This window comes from Haliotis cracherodii, unplaced genomic scaffold (assembly GCF_022045235.1).
Source record: "Haliotis cracherodii isolate W230 unplaced genomic scaffold, xgHalCrac1.p SCAF_4, whole genome shotgun sequence".
Taxonomy (NCBI): Eukaryota; Metazoa; Mollusca; class Gastropoda; order Lepetellida; family Haliotidae; genus Haliotis; species Haliotis cracherodii.
In genome coordinates, this window is record NW_027266297.1 from 56,260,534 (window position 1) to 56,283,111 (window position 22,578).

Here is a 22,578-nt window from a genome sequence, read left to right on the forward strand (position 1 = left end):
ATTTCTGAAAAGTAAACTTACTGATTGACAGGTGTATATGACTTTGACAAGGTACTGTGAAATAGAGTAATTCTTATGAAGTCAGTACAATTTTCAGGTCAGAATTCTACCAGCATACAGTGATTGGCAGGTGGTGTCGTTGTACATACTCTTAAACACTGGTATGCCTAGTCAAGACTTGATTCTTAAGTGTGGCATGAAACAACATTCACTCACTCCTGATGTTAGTGGTCTGTGAATCACGCCTCCTTTAGTAAGTACTGACCACTGCTCTGTCTGTGTCCAGACACCCTGATGTTAGTGGTCTGTAAATCACGCCTCCTTTAGTAACTACTGACCACTGTTCTGTCTGTGTCCAGACACCCTGATGTTAGTGGTCTGTGAATCACGCCTCCTTTAGTAAGTACTGACCACTGCTCTGTCTGTGTCCAGACACCCTGATGTTAGTGGTCTGTGAATCACGCCTCCTTTAGTAAGTACTGACCACTGTTCTGTCTGTGTCCAGACACCCTGATGTTAGTGGTCTGTGAATCACGCCTCCTTTAGTAAGTACTGACCACTACTCTGTCTGTGTCCAGACACCCTGATGTTAGTGGTCTGTGAATCATGCCTCCTTTAGTAAGTACTGACCACTGTTCTGTCTGTGTCCAGACACCCTGATGTTAGTGGTCTGTGAATCACGCCTCCTTTAGTAAGTACTGACCACTGTTCTGTCTGTGTCCAGACACCCTGATGTTAGTGGCCCCGCAGAATGACGACAACGACATGTTGTGGGCCATCAGCAGTGATTCCTTCCCTTTCCAGAACCAACTCATGGAAACACAGGCAAGTCCACTGATTTCTCACTCATTGTGTTCATTCGGATCAGATTACGGCTTAAGAAAATATAAGAATTGGTTCTCAGGCAATGGCTTTTGACAATATTGTTCGGGTGGGCTCTGTTTTTTGTTGTTGTTGTTGTTGTTGTTGTTGTTGTTGTTGTTGTTGTTGTTCAAGCTTGTATGTAAGGCTTAAAAAAATAGAAGAATTGGTTCTCAGGCAATGACTACTGAAAATATAGTGCGGGCAGGCATTGTTTTTTTGTTGTTGCTTGTTCAAACTCGTATGTAATCAAACAGTTGTGTACCATCAACCTGGGAAAGGGTCTCCCGACATAAACAAGCATACAAACTCCTATTGCCGCCATGACCATAACACGAGATGTGCAGTAAGGCAGTGCACATGTAATGGGAAGTAACTGTGTGCTTTATTTGATCGCATTCTTTTAAAATATCAGGATTTAAAAAAAAAAAAAAATTAAAATGGGAATGAAACAAAATGTGTGGTGGACTTTATGATGATGCAGGGAGTGCCTGAGAACCAAGACTATTACTTTTTTAAGCCTTAATGTTATTTCTTGAAGCACATTGCCACCGAGCCTTCCACAAAAATGAAAGTCCGACAACTGGCAGTCTAGATCACGTTCTTTGAGTACACCCCTGACAAGTGTAAATTGGCACGGCTCCCATGGCCGAAAGCTATGAATACACAATGCCATTTAGAAAGTGGTCAAATGTAACTAATGTTATATTTGGGATAACACTTACTTAGTACGTGATCTAGATTACTAGTTGTCGGACTTTCATTTTTGTGGAAGGCTCGGTGGCTGAGTGGGTTAGATTGCTGACTTTGTGTGCTGGCGATTAGGTGCCTCACCCTGGCAGGTGTGGGTTCGAATCCTGCACAGGACTCAACTCAAAAAAGTACTAGAATCTGTACTTTACTAAGAAAGTGTTATCCCAAATATAACATTAGTTACATTTGACCACTTTCTAAATGGCATTGTGTATTCAAATACAATAGGCCATTTATATTGCGCATATTTCCACACCACTGAGGGGCATGCTCAAGGCACTATTATTAGCCCGGTCCCTGGGTCAGTGTGCACCCAAGCATCATTCTCAGCTCCCAGGGGAGTATACAACCCAAGCTGCCTGTTAGGTGCTTAAAGGTTAACAACCACATTGCCATCTCATCCTACCGTGTCACTGGAGGTTTATTAAGTATAGATCTAATCAGTTGCATCCTTGTGTATGTTTAATACAGGAATGAATAACTATGTAGCTTTGAATGATTGTCGACAGATGACATTGCCGGTTGATGGTAAGACCTGGGCTATGTGCGAGTCCACCATCCCCCACCTGCCCCTGCCTGCAGCCACAAGGTCGTTGTCGTCTCGGCCAGACCCTCCATCAGTCGTCACACAACATGTAAAGCCCCCACGCAGGTTCATTGTCCTCAGTGCACAGGTGAGATAACGGGCTTCACACACAGGTGCAAATGTGAGGACACCACAGTGGCATTACAAAGGAACTTATTTCCTAAAATTTACAATATTCGTAATATTAAAAAAACCTAGCTTTTGTAAATAATTTCTCAGTTTATTTGATAACAGAAAAAACCCAATTTCTTTTATATTGGAATTGTTGCTTTCTGTGAGAATCTAATGCTTGTAACCATAGCAACCATAGTCATTCAACAGAAGCAAAGTCTGTCGTGTAGCCTAGTGGTTAAGGTGTCCGTTCGTCACACCGAAGATCCGGTTTCGAATCCCCATATGAGTACAATGCGTGAAGCCCATTTCTGATGTCCCCTACTGTAATATTGCTGGGATATTGCTAAAAGCAGTGAAAATCCATATTCACTTGCTCATCAGAAGCAAGATTCAGAAAAGGAGCTGTGTTCCATTGTTACGACTTGTCGCAGTTAGTGTAGGGAGAAGAACATGTTCACGTGAACAGCTGAGTGCTGCTACTGATGGTCATGTTGTTGTCCTCCAGGGAAGTCACATCCTCCAAAAACTGCGGCCGATGGAACAGCTTCAGCAGCTGCTCATCGAGTGCCAGGGGCCAGATGCTGATGAGGTCAAGGGCTTCTTCCGGCTGCATCGGGTAGGTCCTGGGATACTACTCTGTCTGTGGGGTTCAGGGAAGTATTCTTGGGTTAGTTCTCTTGGGATGGGTGAAGAGCTGTTGTACTGTGGTGGGTCCACAGTAGTTTTCTTGGGATGGGTGAAGAGCTGTTGTCCTGTGGTCCACAGTAGTTTTTGGGGATGGGTGAAGAGCTGTTGTCCTGTGGTGGGTCCATGCTAGTTCTCCCAGGGTAGTTCCACAATTGTTCTTGTGTAGAGCTGGGGATAGATCTCATGGGGTTAAATCTCCTGGGGCCTTGGGGTAGACCTCCTGGGTTAACAGTAACAGTGCAGCAAACTTGAACACAATGTTAAACCCCAACCCACACAAAGGGGTAAATCCTTTGGGTAAGACCTTAAGGGAAGGCTGGTGTACTTTTAGTTGTTCTTCAGATTTTCACTCTTGACTTTATAGACAATCATCATATGTTTTTTTTTTTTATTTCCTGTTTCAGTGTTTCTAAATATTCAATGTCCAGAAATTTGCCAGACGGGTTAGATAGTCATCTTATCCTGACGACTTTGTGGGTCGCGGTTGACAATACCTTTCACCGGATTACCTGGTCCTAACTATTTACAGGGCCGCCATCATATGGCTGGAATATTCCCGAAAAGCGGCATTAGTCAACAAAGAAACAAACAAAACAGAAAAACTTTGCTTTTATTCAGGTTTGATTTGCTGTCCTGATATATTTACTCAGTTTGTCATTGGTAATATTGAGTTATCTCCCCTGTTTCAGATTGAGCTTGCCTGCGCCACCTGTCTGGCTATAGCATGCTCTCGACCACTGGCAGACCAGCAGGTATAGCCTTCTACAGCCTTCTGGTAGCGAAACATTAACACTAGTGAATGTGGTATCGGCTGTACACGATGCCTGGTAACATAAAACAGTCCTTGGGTCCTGGCTGACTCGTGTGTGTAGTGCAGTAATGAAGGAGAGGCTCCCTGACTTTGTGTATTTATACTGATGTAGAAATTGTTTTTTATTGGAAACAAATGTTCAAATTTCTTTGTACCTGTGAAGATCCGGGGTAGACTAGGTCTTCAGCAACCCATGCTTGTCGTAAAAAGCGACTCTGCTTGTTGTAAGAGACAACTAACTGAATCAGGTGGTCAGACTCGCTGACTTGTATCCCAATTGCGTAGATCGATGCTCATGGTGTCAATCTCTGGATTGTCTGGTCCAGACTCGATTATTTATAGACCCCCGTCATAGAGCTAGAATATTGCTGAGTGCGGCATTAAATTACAAAGAAACAAAACATACAAATGTTCATATTTGTTTGTTGGTGATTTTCCTCCAACCCTGACCTTGTCTTGACATTGGGGTAGGGTTGGGCGGGGAAGTCACTTTAATGTGATTCTTAAAAGCAACCCTTAATCTCTGTTTAAGATAACTCTACTGTGTTTTCAGTTTAGTGTTTAATGTAGATTTAGTACCTGTAAATGTCATTCGAAACATCGTGTAAATGATACATAGGTTTTCCCCTCTATTGTCATCAGCAAAATCGTCATCGTATATGGTTTGAATACTGCTGGTGAACCAATCAAATTAAAGAATTCTTAAATGCGGTTGTAAAATCACGAATAACATAAGTATTTCATAGGTCTTCCAAGACACATAGACTGGTGTTTGTTCATTCAGTGTTATTTTTTCATTACAAAGCAGCGTTAGAAATTGGCACTAGTCCTATAGTCCTTGCCAAACTGCCCAATTGTAAAGGTATCATAAGGACTAGTAGAAATTTGCCCTTTTTAAGGGTTTTGCTATATGTTATCATTATAAGGACTAGTGGACGAAAACTGTTAGTTTCTAACCCTGTCAAAGTGTGTCCATCAGATCCTTAACTCCTGGTCCGGCAAACTGATTAACGATTCTTATTACCTTACCCAGAAAAATCGATTGTGTGCATTTCTTCCCCAGTGTTTCTCAAATCCTGTTTTAATGATTGAACTGCTGTGTAGGTCGGGGACTGGGCGAGGATGGCGTTCTTCATGTACGGCGGGGAAGCTCAGTATAACTTCAGTGTCCCTTCCTTCGGAGGTCACATGGCTGCAGCCAACATCGGACCAGCATCCTTCTCTTCTGGTAAATGTTCAAACTTTGTTATATTCGCATGTGCTCTTTATTGGATGATCTGAGCATGCTGAGTTTTGAAAAATGGACGCCAGGCATGTTTTATTGTATGTGATTTAAAAGGTTTATTTTCAGAGTATTACTTTCCTGGATTTACAAAAAATTAAAATAATATGTTTCTTTGTTTCTAGTGATTCTATCTTCAGTATTACCGGTATTCACTATTTTATGTTAAAGGAAAATAGTTTTGATATCAAAAGGACTGTGTTTGTCACATGTTTACTGATTAATTTCAAGTCATCATAGTTTGAATGTATTTAAATGTCCTTAACGCACATTTAGTTCAAAATGATATCTAGCTATGTGTTTGCTTGCTTTTGTACTTAGATGCTAGATTTTGAAATGTTTGTCTTGCACTTCGCATGTTTGTGAATATTTTACAAACACTAATTATTGATTCAAGGAAATAACGTTTATTGTGGACTTCTGACTATGAAGATCCGGGTAGAGAATAAGTCTTCAGCAACCCATGCTTGAGGCGACTGCTTGTCCTAAGAGGCGACCAATGGGATCAGGTGTTGAGACTCGCTGACTTGGTTGATGATGTCATTGTATCCCAATGGGATGAATGCTCATGATGTCAATCACTGGATCATCTGCTCCAGACTCGATTATTTACAGCCCGTCGTCGTAGGGCTGGAATATTGCTGAGTGCGGTGTTAGATAACAAACAAACTACTGATCATTGTGTATAATTGTTTTGTCCTATGAGATCAATCAATGATTATAACCGATGTGTTGTCCTGAAATTGAACATCAAATTACCTAGTAGGGATAAGAATTTGTGGATGAACTACCTCTTTATTACAATTGAGAGTGAATTTTCGGTGTAGGTTATCAAGCAAGTGATGTACAGAGTATAGTTGACAAGTATATATACAGGTAGGAGACAATGTCTATACAGTAGAGTCAGATGTAGTTATGCTGGAGTGGAGAAGCCTGTTATGTACACACAAGGGTAGTGATGGCAATCATCAGTGAAGTCTGTGACATAAACAAAGGTTGAAGCCAGTAATATAAAGAACAGCCAGTAATATAAAGAACAGCCAGTAATATAAACAACAACCATTTTGATGTTTAAGTGAGATTTATCACAGTGATAGATTTTTGTGCCAAAGACACGGAAGAATTCATGACAGATTTAATTCATTTTTTTGTTGGTTGAAAATTATATCTTGTTGGAAAATGTGAGATGGTCATACTGCTGTATAGATCTTTTGATGCCATCTTCCTGAGGTAAGGGAGTTAACTGACTATAAAAGTCCAGTTTCCACCCTTGCCGAATTTGCTAGGATGGAATTTCTGGGCTTGATTGCAGCGCCACCAGTGGCTATTACGAGTAATGTCCCTTCTACTGACCAATCAGATTCCATCTCTCTTATCATTTTCATTTTCTTCAAACAATATTGTGGCACCCAGTCAAGACAATCTGATCTATAATCAAGGTCTATCTTGAAATAAATCAGGTCTTATCCGTCGAAATACATAGAATCACTTGAGCACATTGATTAAAAACATGTAAAGATTTGGAAAATATCTGTCAATGCCCAGCTAACGGGTACACATTTTGCAAATCCTGCAGTCGACAGAAATCTGCACGTTCAAGTCTGCAAACCGGATGTATAATTCATTGTTCGGTTTTATTTTGATGCATTGACTCGTCCAGCCAAAATGAAACTCTGGAATTCCAGCCTAGTTCGGCAAGGGTGGAAACTGGACCTATAAAGTCAGTTAATTCCCTTGCCTCGGGAAGATGATATCCCTTAAAGGTTTGAAGTTTCTTTCCGGCTTGCTATACTTCCCACAGCAGTGAATCAAGGGAGGTAATACTAACACCCTGTGTCTGCGCTCACCTGCCCCGCTTTGTTCTCAGGTCCTATGGGGTCAGTGCCTGCCTCTCTCAGTAGCACTGTAATCTACAGTCCCACCTCCCATGGGACCAGTTTTGCTCCTTTTGCCACCCCTATGCCAGGTGAGACAGAGTTACCCCCCTTTAACACGGCTCTGACATTGATTCTATTACTAACTTTTACTAACTGTTTATTTTTAGTTGAAGGTTTGTAATTGTTTCTTTTTTTAGGATTTCTTTTTATTTGAAGTAGGATTTTGTAGTGAAAACTTAATAATTAATATGTGTTATGTTGTTTTACAAGCTATAGTCAGTTGTGCACTGTATGATGTGTTTTTGCTTCTCGACTTGTGCTGAAACTGTACACTATCTTTAGTACACTGTATTTTACTTTAAGCTGCATGGACGTATTCTGATTTTGATATAGCAAAGGAAAAACAAAAGCTGTTGTATTTTTAGATTCTTTTGTTGATTTCAAAAGCATCATCCTTATGTACAAATAATCCAGGGTGTGGTCGGGTAGCCTAGTGGTTAAAGCGTTCGCTTGTCACGCCGAAGACCGGGTTCTATTCCCAACATGGGTACAATGTGTGAAGCCCATTTCTGGTCTCCTCCTCTGTGATATTGCTGGAATATTTTGCTAAAAGCGGCGTAAAACCATACTCACTTCCTTACCCCCCATAAACTTAGACCGTACTAGTGTTTGCAATGGTGTTTGGTGTTTCAGTGATGCAGTTTGATGACAATCACTTGTGTCTGTGTGATGTGCTTCTCTCTATGTTCTGTTGGTGGTAGCTGCACTCTGTTCAAGCACTGTTGTCACTATTGTAACTGTATCACATGAATTGTCAGCCATCTTACTCTGATGTTTTCTCTCACTACTGTTAACCTCTATTCCTATATTTGAACCAGGGATCAGAAGGTCAGGCTTGATGCATTTCATCGTATCCCAAATGCGTAGATTAATGCTTGTGATGTCAATCACTGGATTGTTTGGTCCAGACTTGATTATTTACAGACCACTGTCATTAAGCTGTAATATGGCTGAATGTGGTGTTAAACAAAAAACCAACAATATTTGAACCGATTCAGGAGTTTGGAACTTGTACTGGGACAAGTCAACAGTAAAATATTAACTTGTGATTATTTGTGTCCAGATAATTAACTGAACATGGTGTTTTTATCACAAAATTGGTCTGTTACAGCCCACGATTTATTTCAGTTTTGGTATCAGTGACTTTTCCTACCATAAACAATGAATTCATCCTTTGCTAGGCCTTACCCATGAAAACCATATGTTTTTGAGCGGCCAATGCAGATGGGCATGACAAGTAATTCTTTCGATATGTGTCGCAGTTGGCTATATGGTGATGAAACAATCAGAGAGCCTGTTCAAAAGCATGATCGACATCATAACCAGGAACAAAACAATACACTGCTGTCTGCTAGATTGGTCACACTTGTGATTATTACACTTTTTGGAGCTATATTTAGTACTTTTTACGAATAGTTTATCAAAATTGCCGAAGGTCTGCTAAATGTTTAGGCTGTCAACAAACAACTGAAGCTGATACTTGTAGTTTTGTTTTTCCGGTGATCTCACGTAGACAGTTGGGCAAGTTGGGTATTGATTTCCACACCCTTGTGATTATGTCTGCCTGCAGCATTAGCAGGACACATGTGACCTGGGCCCACTTGCACAAAGCGATCTTAGCGCTAAGACTATCGTAAGCCTGTGTTAAAGTGTGGGAGTTACGATCATCTTAGCGCTAAGATCCCTTTGTGCAAGTGGGCCCTGGTTGTATTAGGTGCTGCAATTCACTGTGTGAATAGTGCTCATCTGACCTGGTCATTAACTACCAAAGACTGACTTTAACCTGCGTCACTGTGGACTATGCTTGTCGTAAAAGACTAACGGGATCGGGTGGTCAGGCTCGCTGACTTGGTTGATGCATGTCATCGTATCCCAATTGCTTGGATTGATGCTGATGATGTCAATCACTGGATAGATTATTTACAGACCGCCGTCACATAGTTGGAATATTGCTGAGTGCGGTGTTAAACAACAAACCCAACAAACAATCTTTCTACCCATAATGAAGTCACTATGGGCCAAAATAATGCCGATGCGACGTTAAAGTTAAGTTTTAACTCACTTTCTCCTATGTTAAGCTGACATGACTTTTTATTGCTGTGTGTTGTTCAAAGCAATTTTAAACACCCAACGGACTCCCATGATTTGAAGGATTCGAAAGAGTGTTACTAGTCTGTACTGTCGGACTTATACCTAAGTGTGTTTTAGTGTAGGAATTGCGGTCTACCTCCTGATGTAGATAATCGATTAACTCTGATATGATCGAATAAGCTTGAAAACCTCATGATATTTCAGTATTGATCAATAGTCATAGGCCAAAGATTAGGAATACTCATGCAGATTTTTTCCGTAAAAGAGATACGATGACATTTGACCATACATGGTTGTGAGCTGATCTATCTGAGGGTGTACACAGGTATGCAGCCTGCCCACATGTCGACACCAGCTCCACACAGCTTCCAGCAGCCCTTCTACCAACCAGGACTTACCTCCCTTGGCAGCCACTCCCAGGAAGTCATATACTCCGGCAAACATAATGGCATCTGTATTTACCTCAGCAGAATCCTCAGGTACAGTGTTGTTTGAACCTTGTCTCAGCCCTGTGGGGTCTGCAGCAGATTAGGTCCCCAGTACTGGTTACTATAAGGGTCTTCCATAAACTGCTCAGACGAAGGAGACCAAGGTGTTCTGCAAATGGTAATGCCCTGATAGCGTTACCGTTAGTATACCTAAAATGGCTAGAATATATTGAATAAACAACAACATCGATTTTTTAAACATTTATTGCAATCAGCACACTACGAATGTCACTGACCCACTTTTACAAATATGGAAATGTCGTAGAACAAACCAGACGACGTCACTATTGAACATCAATAAGACGTCACCTAACATTGGGAGTGATAATGGCCCGTCATCAAGCAATTATGGGGATTATCAAGTTATAGTGGCCCGGTCATTTCTGATAACATGCGGACGGTTTAATAATTCTATCCATTTTAGCTATAATTAGTTTTAAGAGGGGCAGTGGGTTAGCCTTGTGGTTAAGGTGTTCGCTCACCACGTTGAAGGTACAGGCTCAAATCCCTGAGAATTTGTGAATGCCATGATATTGATGGAATATTCCTAAGAGGGGCGTGAAAACCCCCCAACCCACTTGGATAAATAACCCAGATGAAGCCTGGTGTTGACCGCCATGATGTTGAATATGATAGCTAGGGCTCACAGCAGAGTAAACCATAGTCTCTTGTTATTAGAGCTGGCTGATATGTGTGTGGATGGTCAGAACGTGTGATACACCCACTCCTCACCATACTGCAGCTTGAAGCTGATGCCGACTATTTGTTTTTGGCGTTTCCCTTCATGGGGCCATTGAACATTTGAATAAAAGGCCAAGACAGTTCTTTAAAAATATTTTGAATTGCGTGTGTTGTGATATGTTTATTTAGCAAGGTTCAACTTGCCAACTATTATTTCAGAAAGGTTTGGATCCCACATGCATAAGGTGTGAGATTGTGGGTTAGAATTTGTCCCTAATTACCTATACTGGTTGAAATGGGCAATGTAATAGTGGTTAGGCTTAATGACTTGCTTATGTAAACAGCGGGTGTCGCTCACAAAATCTATCAACACGTGAAGATCCGAGTTAGAGTAGGTCTTCACAACCCATGCTTGCTGTAACAGGCAATAATGCTTTTCGTAAGAAGCGACTGAAGAGATCGGGTGGTCAGGCTCATTGATTTGGTTGATGCATGTCATTGTATCGATCGATGCTCATGGCATCAATCACTGGCTTATGTGATCCAGATTTGATTATTTCAGACAGCCATCATTATTTTACAAAATAAGAACACACACACACTTTTATGTTTGAAGTCCATTCTTGGCATCTTCTTGTAATATGGATGGAGTATTTTATTAATTGGTGTGGGACCTTATTCATAAAGTTGGGATTGTCAGATTGGTAAATAACATTTAATCTGTAGACTGTGTAGAAGATGGATGTTGAGAATGATGATGTACATTGTTGCAGGCCCTTCTGGGATTCCCAAGTGACGACGGAGTTCCCCTGTCAGACACCTCAAGGGATGGTCACCTACGTGAGTTGTCATGTTTACATGGATATCTTTCTACTTCATGGACATGTGCAAAGATAACCATCATAACCTTCCCTTGTAATGTTGTCTCAGATAACGCTGTGTACTGTAGTCGTTGTAATAAGCCGTGTTAAGCTTATGAAAATGATGATGCGGTGGGCTTATTAAAGCCATTCACTAAGTGTTTGTTGACTGTCTGATTTTTCAACATTATGATCTGCAGCACCTTCTGTAACATATGTAGATATGACACAGGAACATGCAGCCTGTAACATATGTAGATATGACACAGGAACATGCAGCCTGTCATGAAAACTCATAGTCTATGTTGTGAACGCAGTTGACCAGCAGCTACAGCAGCGACAACATCACCACCACTCTGGAGCTTGTGCGGGACCTCCTCGACTTCATGGACTTCAACTCCAGGTTCGACTCCGGTGGCCCGATAGATAGGTAGGTGGTCAAAAAGTTAGGAAGGGGGTCCAGTAGATAGGCAGGCGATCAGGTAAATAGGCAAGCGATTTGGTAGATACCATATTTTCTTGAGTATAGTGTGCACCCAAGTATAATGACGCAGTTCCTCTACCGGATTCGGTATTTTGAAAGAATATTTTGATGCTGTTGACTGGCATGAAGCAGGACTCACTCATGCTATCAACCACTGGTTTGATGGACCAGACTTGATTACACGCAAACTGCCTGACACTGTTGACTGGCACGAGGCAGCACTCACTCATGCTATCAACCACTGGTTTGATGGACCAGACTTGATGACACACAAACTGCCTGACACTGTTGACTGGCACGAGGCAGCACTCACTCATGCTATCAACCACTGGTTTGATGGACCAGACTTGATGACACACAAACTGCCTGACACTGTTGACTGGCACGAGGCAGCACTCACTCATGCTATCAACCACTGGTTTGATGGACCAGACTTGATGACACACAAACTGCCTGACACTGTTGACTGGCACGAGGCAGCACTCACTCATGCTATCAACCACTGGTTTGATGGACCAGACTTGATGACACACAAACTGCCTGACACTGTTGACTGGCACGAGGAAGCACTCACTCATGCTATCAACCACTGGTTTGATGGACCAGACTTGATGACACACACACTGCCTGATGCTGTTGACTGGCACGAGGCAGCACTCACTCATGCTATCAACCACTGGTTTGATGGACAAGACTTGATGACACACACACTGCCTGATGCTGTTGACTGGCATGAGGCAGCACCCACTCAGTACAGCGGTGTGACATCGTGTGATGTTTGTTTGCAGCATGATGCCGATGATGCAGTTTCAATCTCGTATGGTGGGGCCACTGGATGAGCAGACAAAGAAGAAGCTGCAAGGTAATATGCGGACGTGTTGTGACTGACACATTAATTGGCCAGTTTATCTATCCCATGACATTCACTGCAGAGTTCGGCCCCCAGCAACGACAGGATCCAATGTTGCTGACAACATCGTTTATTCACTGTATGTAATGCTTCAAGGGAAATTTAGGTCATGGGTCGTACCCTGAAGATCCAGGATTGAATAGGTCTTCAGCAACCCATGCTTGCCGTAAAAGGTGACTATGCTTGTCATGAGAGGCGACTAACATGATCTGGTGGTCCACCTCGCTGACTTGGTTGATGCATATCAGCGATCTCAATTGCATGGATAGATGTTCATGATGTCAGTCACTGGATTGTCTGGTCCAGACTCTTTTATTTACAGACTGCCATCATACAGCTGGAATATTGCTGAGTGGACTGTTAAACAACAAACAAAACAAATAGTTCACGGGTCAATATTTGATAATTTTCCAAGAGTTTGAAATTATTGTTGTTTACCAGTTCAGGGATCCACTGATGATGGGTTTGAATACAACATTTGCCCCCAAAATGATGCTTGGCCCTTCATATCTGTGCTTGTGGGTTTTACATCTATAGCCTATGTACCCTCCTGACTCTCACACACCTGTGAGCATATTCCAGATTAGAATATGTCCCCATCAACCTTTGCTGGTCGTAGGAGGCCACTTTATGTATTGGATGGTCAGGCTCCGTGACTTGGTGGATTGTGTGTTTTATCCCAAGGGCATAGAGCGTTGTTCATATTACCAAAGACTGGATTGTCTAGTCCAGACTCGATTATTTAGAGGCTGCGGTCATGTATCTGGAATATTCCTGGATTTTAGCCATGATAACACACACTTCCAACATAAAGCTGATAACTACTGCTCCAACTCCTTGCCTTGTTAACTATGCTGGGCATGATTTGACTCTATAAAACATGCACCAGTACAATCTATTATTGAAAAATGTAACCTAATATTTTTTGTCTTCATACACCAATTATATGTGTCTGACTAGCCCGTTACTGTTCACACAACATCGATCTTTGATCTTTGATCTTTTTAGCTCCATTTTATTCACGATACTATATCACTAATCCCTGTGTTACAAGTAATTTATCATGCTTTCAAACTGTGGGTACTTCAACAATGTTCAAGATTATGTGCACATGTTCCTATAATGGGAATGTGTCATTAACTTATGTGTCAATGGCAGCAAACTGGCCTGTTTCAACTTTGATAAATTTATGGGACCGTGGTGCAACCTGGTTTTGTCTGGTGCAATTAGGTTTTCATGTCAATATGCATCTGGTGCAAGTTAAATCCTGTTCCTTAACTGGGGCCCTGCTATGTGAATGGGGGCGGTCGGGTAGCCTTGTGGTTACAGCATTCGCTCGTCACGCTGAAGACCCGGGTTCGAATCCCGACATGGGTACAATGTGTGAAGCCCATGGTGTTCCCCGCCGTGATATTGCTGGAATATTGCTAAAAGCGTTGTTAAGCCAAACTCACTCACTCACTATGTGAATGTTCCTCTGATCCAGCTGAGGCCCAGAGGCAGGAGAAGATCTCCCTCCAGCACATCCAGGACGTGCTGCACCGTGTAGAGGAGGTCCTGGGGCTGTGGAAGGTCCTGTTTGATCACCAGTTCCATGTCATTGCCTCCGGGCTCACCAAGGTGGGAACAACTCTCTCATACATCTGCTCGAATGTTCAATGCCATGTTAGGTCCTGCCAAATTATCATATAACTTCTTAACATGTGAAGCACATTTTTAGTGTCCCCTGCTGTGATATTACTTGAATATTGCTAAAAGCGTCATAACTCGGGTGAAAGAGATGTCTTTCCAGTGAAGTCTTAAGACAATTCCCTGTCTGTCTCCATCTTGCCTTGGGACGGCCTCTCTGGTCTAGTGGTAGAGCATCCGCCCAGAGAGCGGAAGGTCCTGAGTGCGATCTCTGGCCGCGTCATACCAAAGGACGTTAAAAGATGGTACTTGTTGTTACCCTCTCTGGTGCTCAGCATTAAAGGCTAAAACAAGAACTGGTCATCACGGAGTCAGTATACTGTGTCTGAGTGGGGTATTCATATGAGATTATGGCATGGTATCTCAGTGGGCTAGCACTATAAATCAGCCTCAGTCTGGACTAGTACAAGCAGCCACACACTCATGTGCATGTACATCGCTATATAAGTACAATTATCTTTGACGCGACGTTAAACCCCATTTCATCTCACCCACTATCTTGCCTTGCTTTATAACAAGTTGATGTTATTTGAAGGCTCACTGGGATATTTGACATCTCCTTTTCTGTTAGCTTTTGGGGGCTCTCATACTCATAGTAGCGTGTCCTCATCATCAGTTGTCCTACTCTGTCTCTTGTTTGGGGGCACAGATTTCCCAATCGTCAAAGCCACCACAATTTGCTGTGCAGTGTTGTGTTCTGCATCACTTCGAGCTTTAACAATATAAGATACCAACGCAATAAATTGCTAAGACAAATGAAGAACAAAGGGTGATTTATTTTACGATAAGACGTTGTTCTATCATGACATCATTTCCGGAGATTTGAACATGTGCTTGCAGCTTGATAACATTGTATATTGGACAACGTCATTTTTGAGTGGGCAGTTTGTAGTGAGTTGTTCCCCACAGATGTAGCTGGGCAACGCAAACGAACGCAATGGCCTAACATTCAAATGTGGGAGAGATATGACAATCAGTATTGGGAGAAACAATACAGATAATCAATGTGAAAATTGGGAGAATATGCGGGAAATACCAAACGTAACCGCCTGTTTGTCCGACATTGCGAGGTTGGATTGTATTCAGTAAGTCATCATTATTTAAATACGGGTAAATAATTTATATCTCATATAAGAAATAAAGGACTTGTGGTCGTTGTGTAACGTACAATGAAACACTGCGCCCCTCATGGTTTATTCTCACCGCAGTCTTTTAATAGTTTTATTGTACAAAAACAACTCCCACTCGATTATTTCTTAATTACGGTGACACACCATGATCTGACTGGAATACTGTTCATGAATGAAGTACTGAATAAAGTCAACTCACTCATTATCACTTGTTCCCATTCAGGATCAACAGAATCAGCTCCGGTCAATGTCTTTCAAGCAGCTTGTCATCAGTGGGAAGGAAGTAAGTGTTGGATGTCTGTTATGTAATATTTGATTCATAATCTGTTACTGCTTATAATTACAGCTAGCCCCGTGAGGTTTCTGGGTCAGAATTAGGCCCCAGCCACCTATGCTTGTCGTACTTGGCGGCTTAAAGAGTCAAGTTGTCATGCTGGTAAAATGGTTAATAGTTTGTCAATGACGCCGATAGCATGAATCCTTGCTCATAATATCAATCACCACATCACCACATTGTCTGATCCATTGTCTAATTATGGTTGTATAACTCTAATATTGCTGAGCATGCTGAGTATAGTGTTATGCAACAAACAGATAATTAAGACTACAGAAAATGTAGAAGCACCAGCTTTACTGTGATATGACCCCTTTAAGAAAATTCAGAAAGTTTACACACGGCTGACAAGGTGAAGGTCAGTCAGAGGGTACTGTAAATGTAAAAACATTAAAATTATTTTTTGTCTGTTTTCAGATGTGTAATTCCTTGATCACATGTCTCATCAATCGTTACCTTGACGACAATGCAACAATAGATGCCATCAGCAAGAAGCTGAGAGAAGTTTGTCCATCACTGTACAGTTCCGATGACGCTACATGTTCTAAGGTAAACAGGAGTGGGGGACATTCCTGTATGTTCAGATATCAGTACAGTACCAGAACGTCTGAAGGTTTCTTTTTTTCCAATTAGTCTTTTTATAGATTTGTTTTACAAGAACTTTATCATCTTTGGACAGGATCATGATGATTAAAATTAGTTTTAAGTTCCAAATTATGATTTATTTATAATCTTATGAAGTATTATCAGTCAGGTGAAATAAAGAAAGTGGCAGTCGGGTGGCCTAGTGGTTAAAGCGTTCGCTTGTTATGCTGAAGATCCAGGTTCGAATCCCAACGCGGGTACATAGTGTGAAGCCCATTTCTGGTGTCCCCTACTGTGATATTGCTGGAATATTGCTAGAAGCGGCATTAAACCAAACTCACTCACAAAAAAAAGTCAGAAAGGACAAAAGTTGTGGTTTTTTTTTTCTTTTATTGTTACATGTGGAAGGTTACTTCATTAAGCACGCTAAAGTACCTCCTCTGTGTTCTTGTCTGACTTTACTAAAGCAGTGTTTGTTCACAGTCCAACGAGTTGCTGCAGGCGGCCCGGGTCAACCAGAACCAGCAGGAGAAGAGGAAGCAGCTGAATGAGGCACTCCGGGTAGGGGAGATAACTCAGCATCTTCCAAGGAGAACAATCAATTTGAAACTTCACTGTTAGGCTTGGTTTGTAGGAAAAAGCAACTGCTCCAGTAAAGGATTGTTTTCAAGAATTCTGGAATGTGCCCTAGAGTTAAATAAGTGCACATGTTGGTGTACAACTACCAGAAAGAATTGTTTATGTCATGGGTGCCGTTGTACAGTGCGAACTTAGCGCTAAGGTGATCTCCCATACCTTACTATAGACTTACGACAGTCATAGCGCTGAGGTTGTTTTGTACAACGGCACCCAGGTCAAGAATATCTGTTTAATATCTGTGGTATTTGGTATTATCATCTATGCCTATGTCATTTTGTCATTCTTTTCTTTTCACGGGCTTGAATTTGGCATGAAGAGGCCCTTATGTTTGAAGCTGCTTTTAAGAGGCACTATAAGTGTTTTTATTATTAAAGTTCGAGCTATGCTCTTGAAACAGTTCTCCCCTTGTTCTCGTTACTGCAGCTGTACAAGAATGTGAACACCCCCCTGCAGCTGCCAGCTGTGTGTAGCCAGTTCGCCAACATCAACTTCTATGAGGGCATCGTTGAGCTGTGTCTGACAGAGGCTCGTAAACTTGACCCTCAGGACCTGGCCTCTCACTTCTACCAGAACGGGGAGCCCCCAGAAGACACCCAGGGATTCCAGTCGTACTACCACAGGTGAGTCGCGGGATGCAGTAATCCATGGCAATGGGTGTGGGGTTGCAGTAATCTATGGCAGTGGGTGTAGGGTTGCAGTAGTCTACAACAGTGGGTGTGGGGTTGCAGTAATCTGCAGCAGTGGGTGTAGGGTTGCAGTAGTCTACAACAGTGGGTGTGGGGTTGCAGTAATCTGCAGCAGTGGGTGTGGGGTTGCAGTAGTCTACAACAGTGGGTGTGGGGTTGCAGTAATCTGCAGCAGTGGGTGTGGGGTTGCAGTAGTCTACAACAGTGGGTGTGGGGTTGCAGTAATCTGCAGCAGTGGGTGTAGGGTTGCAGTAGTCTACAACAGAGGGTGCAGGGTTGCAGTAGTCTACAACAGTGGGTGCAGGGTTGCAGTAGTCTACAACAGTGGGTGCAGGGTTGCAGTAATCTGCAGCAGTGGGTTCAGGGTTGCAGTAAGTTGCAGGGTTGCAGGACTACTGTTATCACAGTTTGAAGCTTTTTGATAGGATAGGGGGTATTGTATCTGTGTAATCTGATATTCTAAAATCCATAATGTTGCATGGTTACCTTGTTTGTGATCCTTGATCCGTCAGCACCACACCCATGCTCATGGACTTAACAAAGTCTACAGCTTGTATCAAGTTTCTCTTTTCTTCTCACAATAATCTGACAAGTTTTGATTTAGTTATTGCATTAAATCCAGTAAGTAAGTCGCTTACTTTGTAAAATACAAATTAGATTGCATCTACATTCAAAGAATATTGTGTCCTCCTGTTATGAGTGGCAGTTAGATTTTTTTAAAAGGTCAGAATGTCAAGATCTTAAACAAATAACTACCACAATAGATTCCAGGCGATTGTGACTTACGGCACAAGTAATGATAATAATAATAATAATAATAATAATAAAGTCCATTTCTTCAGCGTCATTTCCATCTACGTACTCGCTCATAGCGCCTCACACAGGGTCATAGACACATCTAAAGAGATAAGTCTTTAGTTTTGTCTTGAAAGTGTCCAGAGTTGGAGATTGCTTAATTTCCACTGGAAGGGAATTCCAGAGCACAGATGCAGTGTGAGCACAAGTTCTGTTGCCGAATGCTTTGAGTGAAACCCTAGGGACACTAAACTGGAGTTTATGTGCTCATCTGAGATCTCGTGCTGGCTGGTGTAGGGTAAGAAGTTCACTCAGATAGGAAGGTGCTGTGCTATAGTAGCACTGGTATGCAATGCAAGTGACACTTCTTCACCTATCTTATCCTTGTGCAACAGTTCTGTGGTTTGTCTTCCAGGATGGAGTGCTACAAGTGCATCACCGAGATCCTGGGCTACCTGTGGTCTGCTAGTGTGTCCCACCCCCAGGCTCCCAGTGTACCCAAGTCCCCCGGCCCCCCTCCAGCCCCCGACCCCAGCCGTGTTGCTGCCCCTCAGGCAGACCAATATGTGAGTATGCCATGTAAACAGGGCCTCTGAAGCCTGAATCTATGAAGACTCGCTGTTTAAAGATGTATCAATAGGATGCGGTTTAGACTTGACCTGATACATGTTAAGAATTTCAAGCAGTAATAAACAAAAGTAAAGTTTTAAATCTTTGTTGTCTCCAGACTTTAGGAAGCATGTGAGCTAGCACTTTATCCTTATAACGAGTTGTGTAGTATATTTTGTTAGAGATGAATGTGATATTAATTGTGCTGCCATGATGACATTGCTGTTAGCATTATGGGGGTGGTGGGTTAGCCTAGTGGTTAAATCATTTGCTCGTCAGGCCGAAGGACCAGGTTTGATTCCCTGCATGTGTACAATGTGTGAAGCCTATTTCTGGTGTCTCCCGCCATTATATTGCTGGAATACTGCTTAAAGCAGCGTATAACCATACTCGATCAATCAATGTTAGCATTATGAAAAGTTGTATATCGAAGTGAACTGTAAAACAATATGTACTCTCACACCCCCTGGAGTTATCCCACAGACTCACTGTGTTTGTATATTGGCCTTTTAGAAGCTTTTGACAAGCTTGTGCCCATGTGGCTTCAAGGGGAACAGGTCCCCAGTACCGCATAAACAATAGCATGCTTGTCATTTGTGGCCTGATTGTATGTCATCAAAACTTATGCTATTAAATACTCGACGTTCTCCATCTTCCCTACATCAAAGCCTTGTTTCTACCCTTGACACATCAAGGCCACTTATTTTGTGGCTCAACACGTGTGCCACCTCGCGTAGATAAAGAGTTGTGCCTCTTGTAATGAAAATGTAATATCCAATCAGATCGGGGGTGGTCGGGTACCTTGTGATGTGAGCATTTGCTCGTCACGCCGAAGACCCGGGTTCGATTCCCGACATGGGTAAAATGTGTGAAGCTCATTGCTGGTGTTCCCCGCCGTGCTATTGCTGGAAAATTGCTAAAAGCGGAGTAAAACCATACTCACTCACTCCAATCAGATCGCTGTTCTTATCTCGTGTTGCTTCACTGTATGCGATGACCTCGTCAAAAACATACCGAAAACATTTGCGATTACATCCCTGACACAAAAACATAGGCAATCGTTTATGGGGGGTTTAGAAGATGAAAAAGACGTATCAACAAAGACAGGCAGCGGTAAATCACTTTCATTCACAGGTGTACCAGTCGTGGATGTTGATTTTGTGAAACGTTCTCTGATTGGACTATCGATATGTGCGATAGTCCAATCATATTAAGCACAGGAAAGTGGGCTTGATGTGGCAAGGGTGGAAACAAGACATTGATAAAAAGGCAAGTGGATGCTCTTGCCTTGGGAAGATGGACAGTCTCAGACCTAAGTCATTTCATGTGGTGGGATGTAACTGCTATTTAATAATATTTATCCGTTCATGACAAACATATATCGTCATCTTTGGTGACTGTTCCTGCTACAGAGGACCGACATCCTGAGGATGGCCCTCAAGTCGGAGGATGCTCTGTTCCACACATCCCTGTACGACTGGTTCTTCATCACCAACAACTCGGAGAAACTTCTGGAGGTAGGTCACTAAACTGACGGCAGATTAAAGATTAAATCAGTATGATGCATGCCAAACTTTAATTATTTTAGAACAGCTATGTACAAGGGTTGATTGATAAGTTCTAAGCAAGGTGGTGAGATGAGGTAAAATGGGGTTTAAGGTTGGGTCCAAGATTATTACACTTATGTAGTGAAGTTCATGCATGTGTGTGTGCGTAGCTGCTTGTACTAGTTACTAATGCTGATTTTGAGGTGCTAGCCCACTGAGCGCCACAGTTTTAATACAAATACCTCACTCAGACACAGTATACTTGTATCCCTTCATTGCGCCAGGCAGGGTAACAACAAGTACAGTTTTTTAAACGTATTTTGATATGATGCGGCCTGGGATGGAACCCCGGACCTTCCGCTTTCCAGGTGCTATACCACTAGTCCAAAAAGGCAGTCTTCTGAAGGAATTGTGGAATTGTGAAATCTTTTGTTGTTGACATAACATGGATGTCATGGAGATATATCCACAAAAACTAGATTGAGTAAATTGAGCAAACAGTTTTGCTGTGACTAAGCAGTAGAATAAGCAGGGATCTGTGACTTTGGGAAAATAGAGAAACTTGAGGAATCTGCATTGATCAAGTACTTGCAAGAAAAAGTTGTTAACACTAAATGGCATCCATGAACATTTGAATGAACACTTGGGAAGGATGCTCCTTCGTATACCATCAAAAAGAAGTGGGCAGCGGAGTTAAGGCATGGCATGGAAAGCTTTTCAGACGATTCCCATTTGGGAAGGCTTCTCTCGTCATCAACACCAGATATGATCGAGAGGATCCATGTTATGGTGATGACCTACCTACGAATGACTGAGTGTCATATTTCTAAGAGAGAGTACATTCTATTCTCATGGTAACTTTGGTAATGAAGAAAAAATCACCTCATTGAGCTCCCATACTTCTAACATCTGATAAAAAAGGCACCACTCAAAACATGTCCTGTGATAATCAAGCTCTGTTTGAAGCTGATCCAGAAAGGTACTTGCAATTTTTTGTGACTGGCTGAAAACTGGGTTCACCCCTAGCCATGCCTGAATCCAAACAACAATCTGACCGTTCACTGCAAGTTTCTCAAGTTCCCCAAACACACACCGTGCCGTGTATGCCATGCCGAGGCCGCGCTGCGCCGCACCACACTCATTCACCCACTCACTCCCTGTTTCAGATTCAGACCCCCTATGTGGAGGCCTACCTGAAGCGGAAGACACAGCTACACTCTGGCAATGTGGAGGCTCTTGACATGCTGTGGAAGTACTATGAGAAGATCCAGAACTTCCCCTCTGCAGCTAAGATCTTGTCCCAGCTGGCGGAGAGACACAGGTATTGTCATACAGTCGAGAAGTTAACAATACAATTGTCCTACACTATGTACATTAACATTTACAAGCCTGACGAGTATGTTCACCACCAGAACTTCAACATGGCTATCTGTTGATGTAGTAACATCATGGCAGTATGTTGTCAAAGAATTAGGAAAGGAGAAAGATTGGCTGAGAAAAGTTTCTTTAAAAACATTCTAATTGATGATTAAGGCATTATTATACATAGCCTTCACTCATTAAAGCGTCATGTCATGTTGCCAGAAGAGCCTGTATAGAGTTTGTATGTCGGTATTTCAATACGATACCTGGTGGTTCTAAACTGGACTGATGAGTTGATTCCTCCCCAGCATGGACGTGCCCCTGCAGCAGCGGATTGAGTACCTGTCCCGGGCCATCATGTGTGCCAAGAGCTCCACGTCCAGGATAATGTCGGCCGCAGGGGGAGAGTTCCTGCACGAGCTGGAGGAGAAGATGGAGGTGAGACTGTTGTAGCAAGAGATGTCTGTGATGGATATGTCCCCAGTGCCTCAGGATCTGTGATGAATAAGCCCCCTGTGCCCCTGGTTTTGTGATGGATAAGTCGCCTGTGTCTGGGGATCTGTGATGGATAAGTCCTCTGTGTCCGGGGGTCTGTGATTGATATGTCCCCTGTGTCCGGGGGTCTGTGATCGATATGTCCCCTGTCCCCCGGAGTCT

General features: G+C 42.5%; 1 protein-coding gene across 1 annotated transcript in view; it reads left to right on the forward strand.

Annotated features, from left to right (window-relative positions):
* Window positions 1-22,578, forward strand: part of LOC139478929 (nuclear pore complex protein Nup155-like) — a 41,550-nt gene that overhangs the window by 12,719 nt on the left and 6,253 nt on the right. The window contains exons 13-31 of the mRNA XM_071261622.1: window positions 725-825; window positions 2,124-2,288; window positions 2,820-2,930; window positions 3,691-3,753; window positions 4,917-5,040; window positions 6,962-7,060; window positions 9,448-9,601; window positions 11,065-11,131; window positions 11,469-11,581; window positions 12,424-12,497; window positions 14,032-14,165; window positions 15,588-15,647; window positions 16,116-16,247; window positions 16,767-16,844; window positions 17,346-17,542; window positions 18,819-18,969; window positions 20,425-20,529; window positions 21,726-21,880; window positions 22,230-22,359. Of these exons, the coding sequence (XP_071117723.1) occupies window positions 725-825; window positions 2,124-2,288; window positions 2,820-2,930; window positions 3,691-3,753; window positions 4,917-5,040; window positions 6,962-7,060; window positions 9,448-9,601; window positions 11,065-11,131; window positions 11,469-11,581; window positions 12,424-12,497; window positions 14,032-14,165; window positions 15,588-15,647; window positions 16,116-16,247; window positions 16,767-16,844; window positions 17,346-17,542; window positions 18,819-18,969; window positions 20,425-20,529; window positions 21,726-21,880; window positions 22,230-22,359 (2,213 nt within the window). The remainder of the gene's footprint in view (window positions 1-724; window positions 826-2,123; window positions 2,289-2,819; window positions 2,931-3,690; window positions 3,754-4,916; window positions 5,041-6,961; window positions 7,061-9,447; window positions 9,602-11,064; window positions 11,132-11,468; window positions 11,582-12,423; window positions 12,498-14,031; window positions 14,166-15,587; window positions 15,648-16,115; window positions 16,248-16,766; window positions 16,845-17,345; window positions 17,543-18,818; window positions 18,970-20,424; window positions 20,530-21,725; window positions 21,881-22,229; window positions 22,360-22,578) is intronic.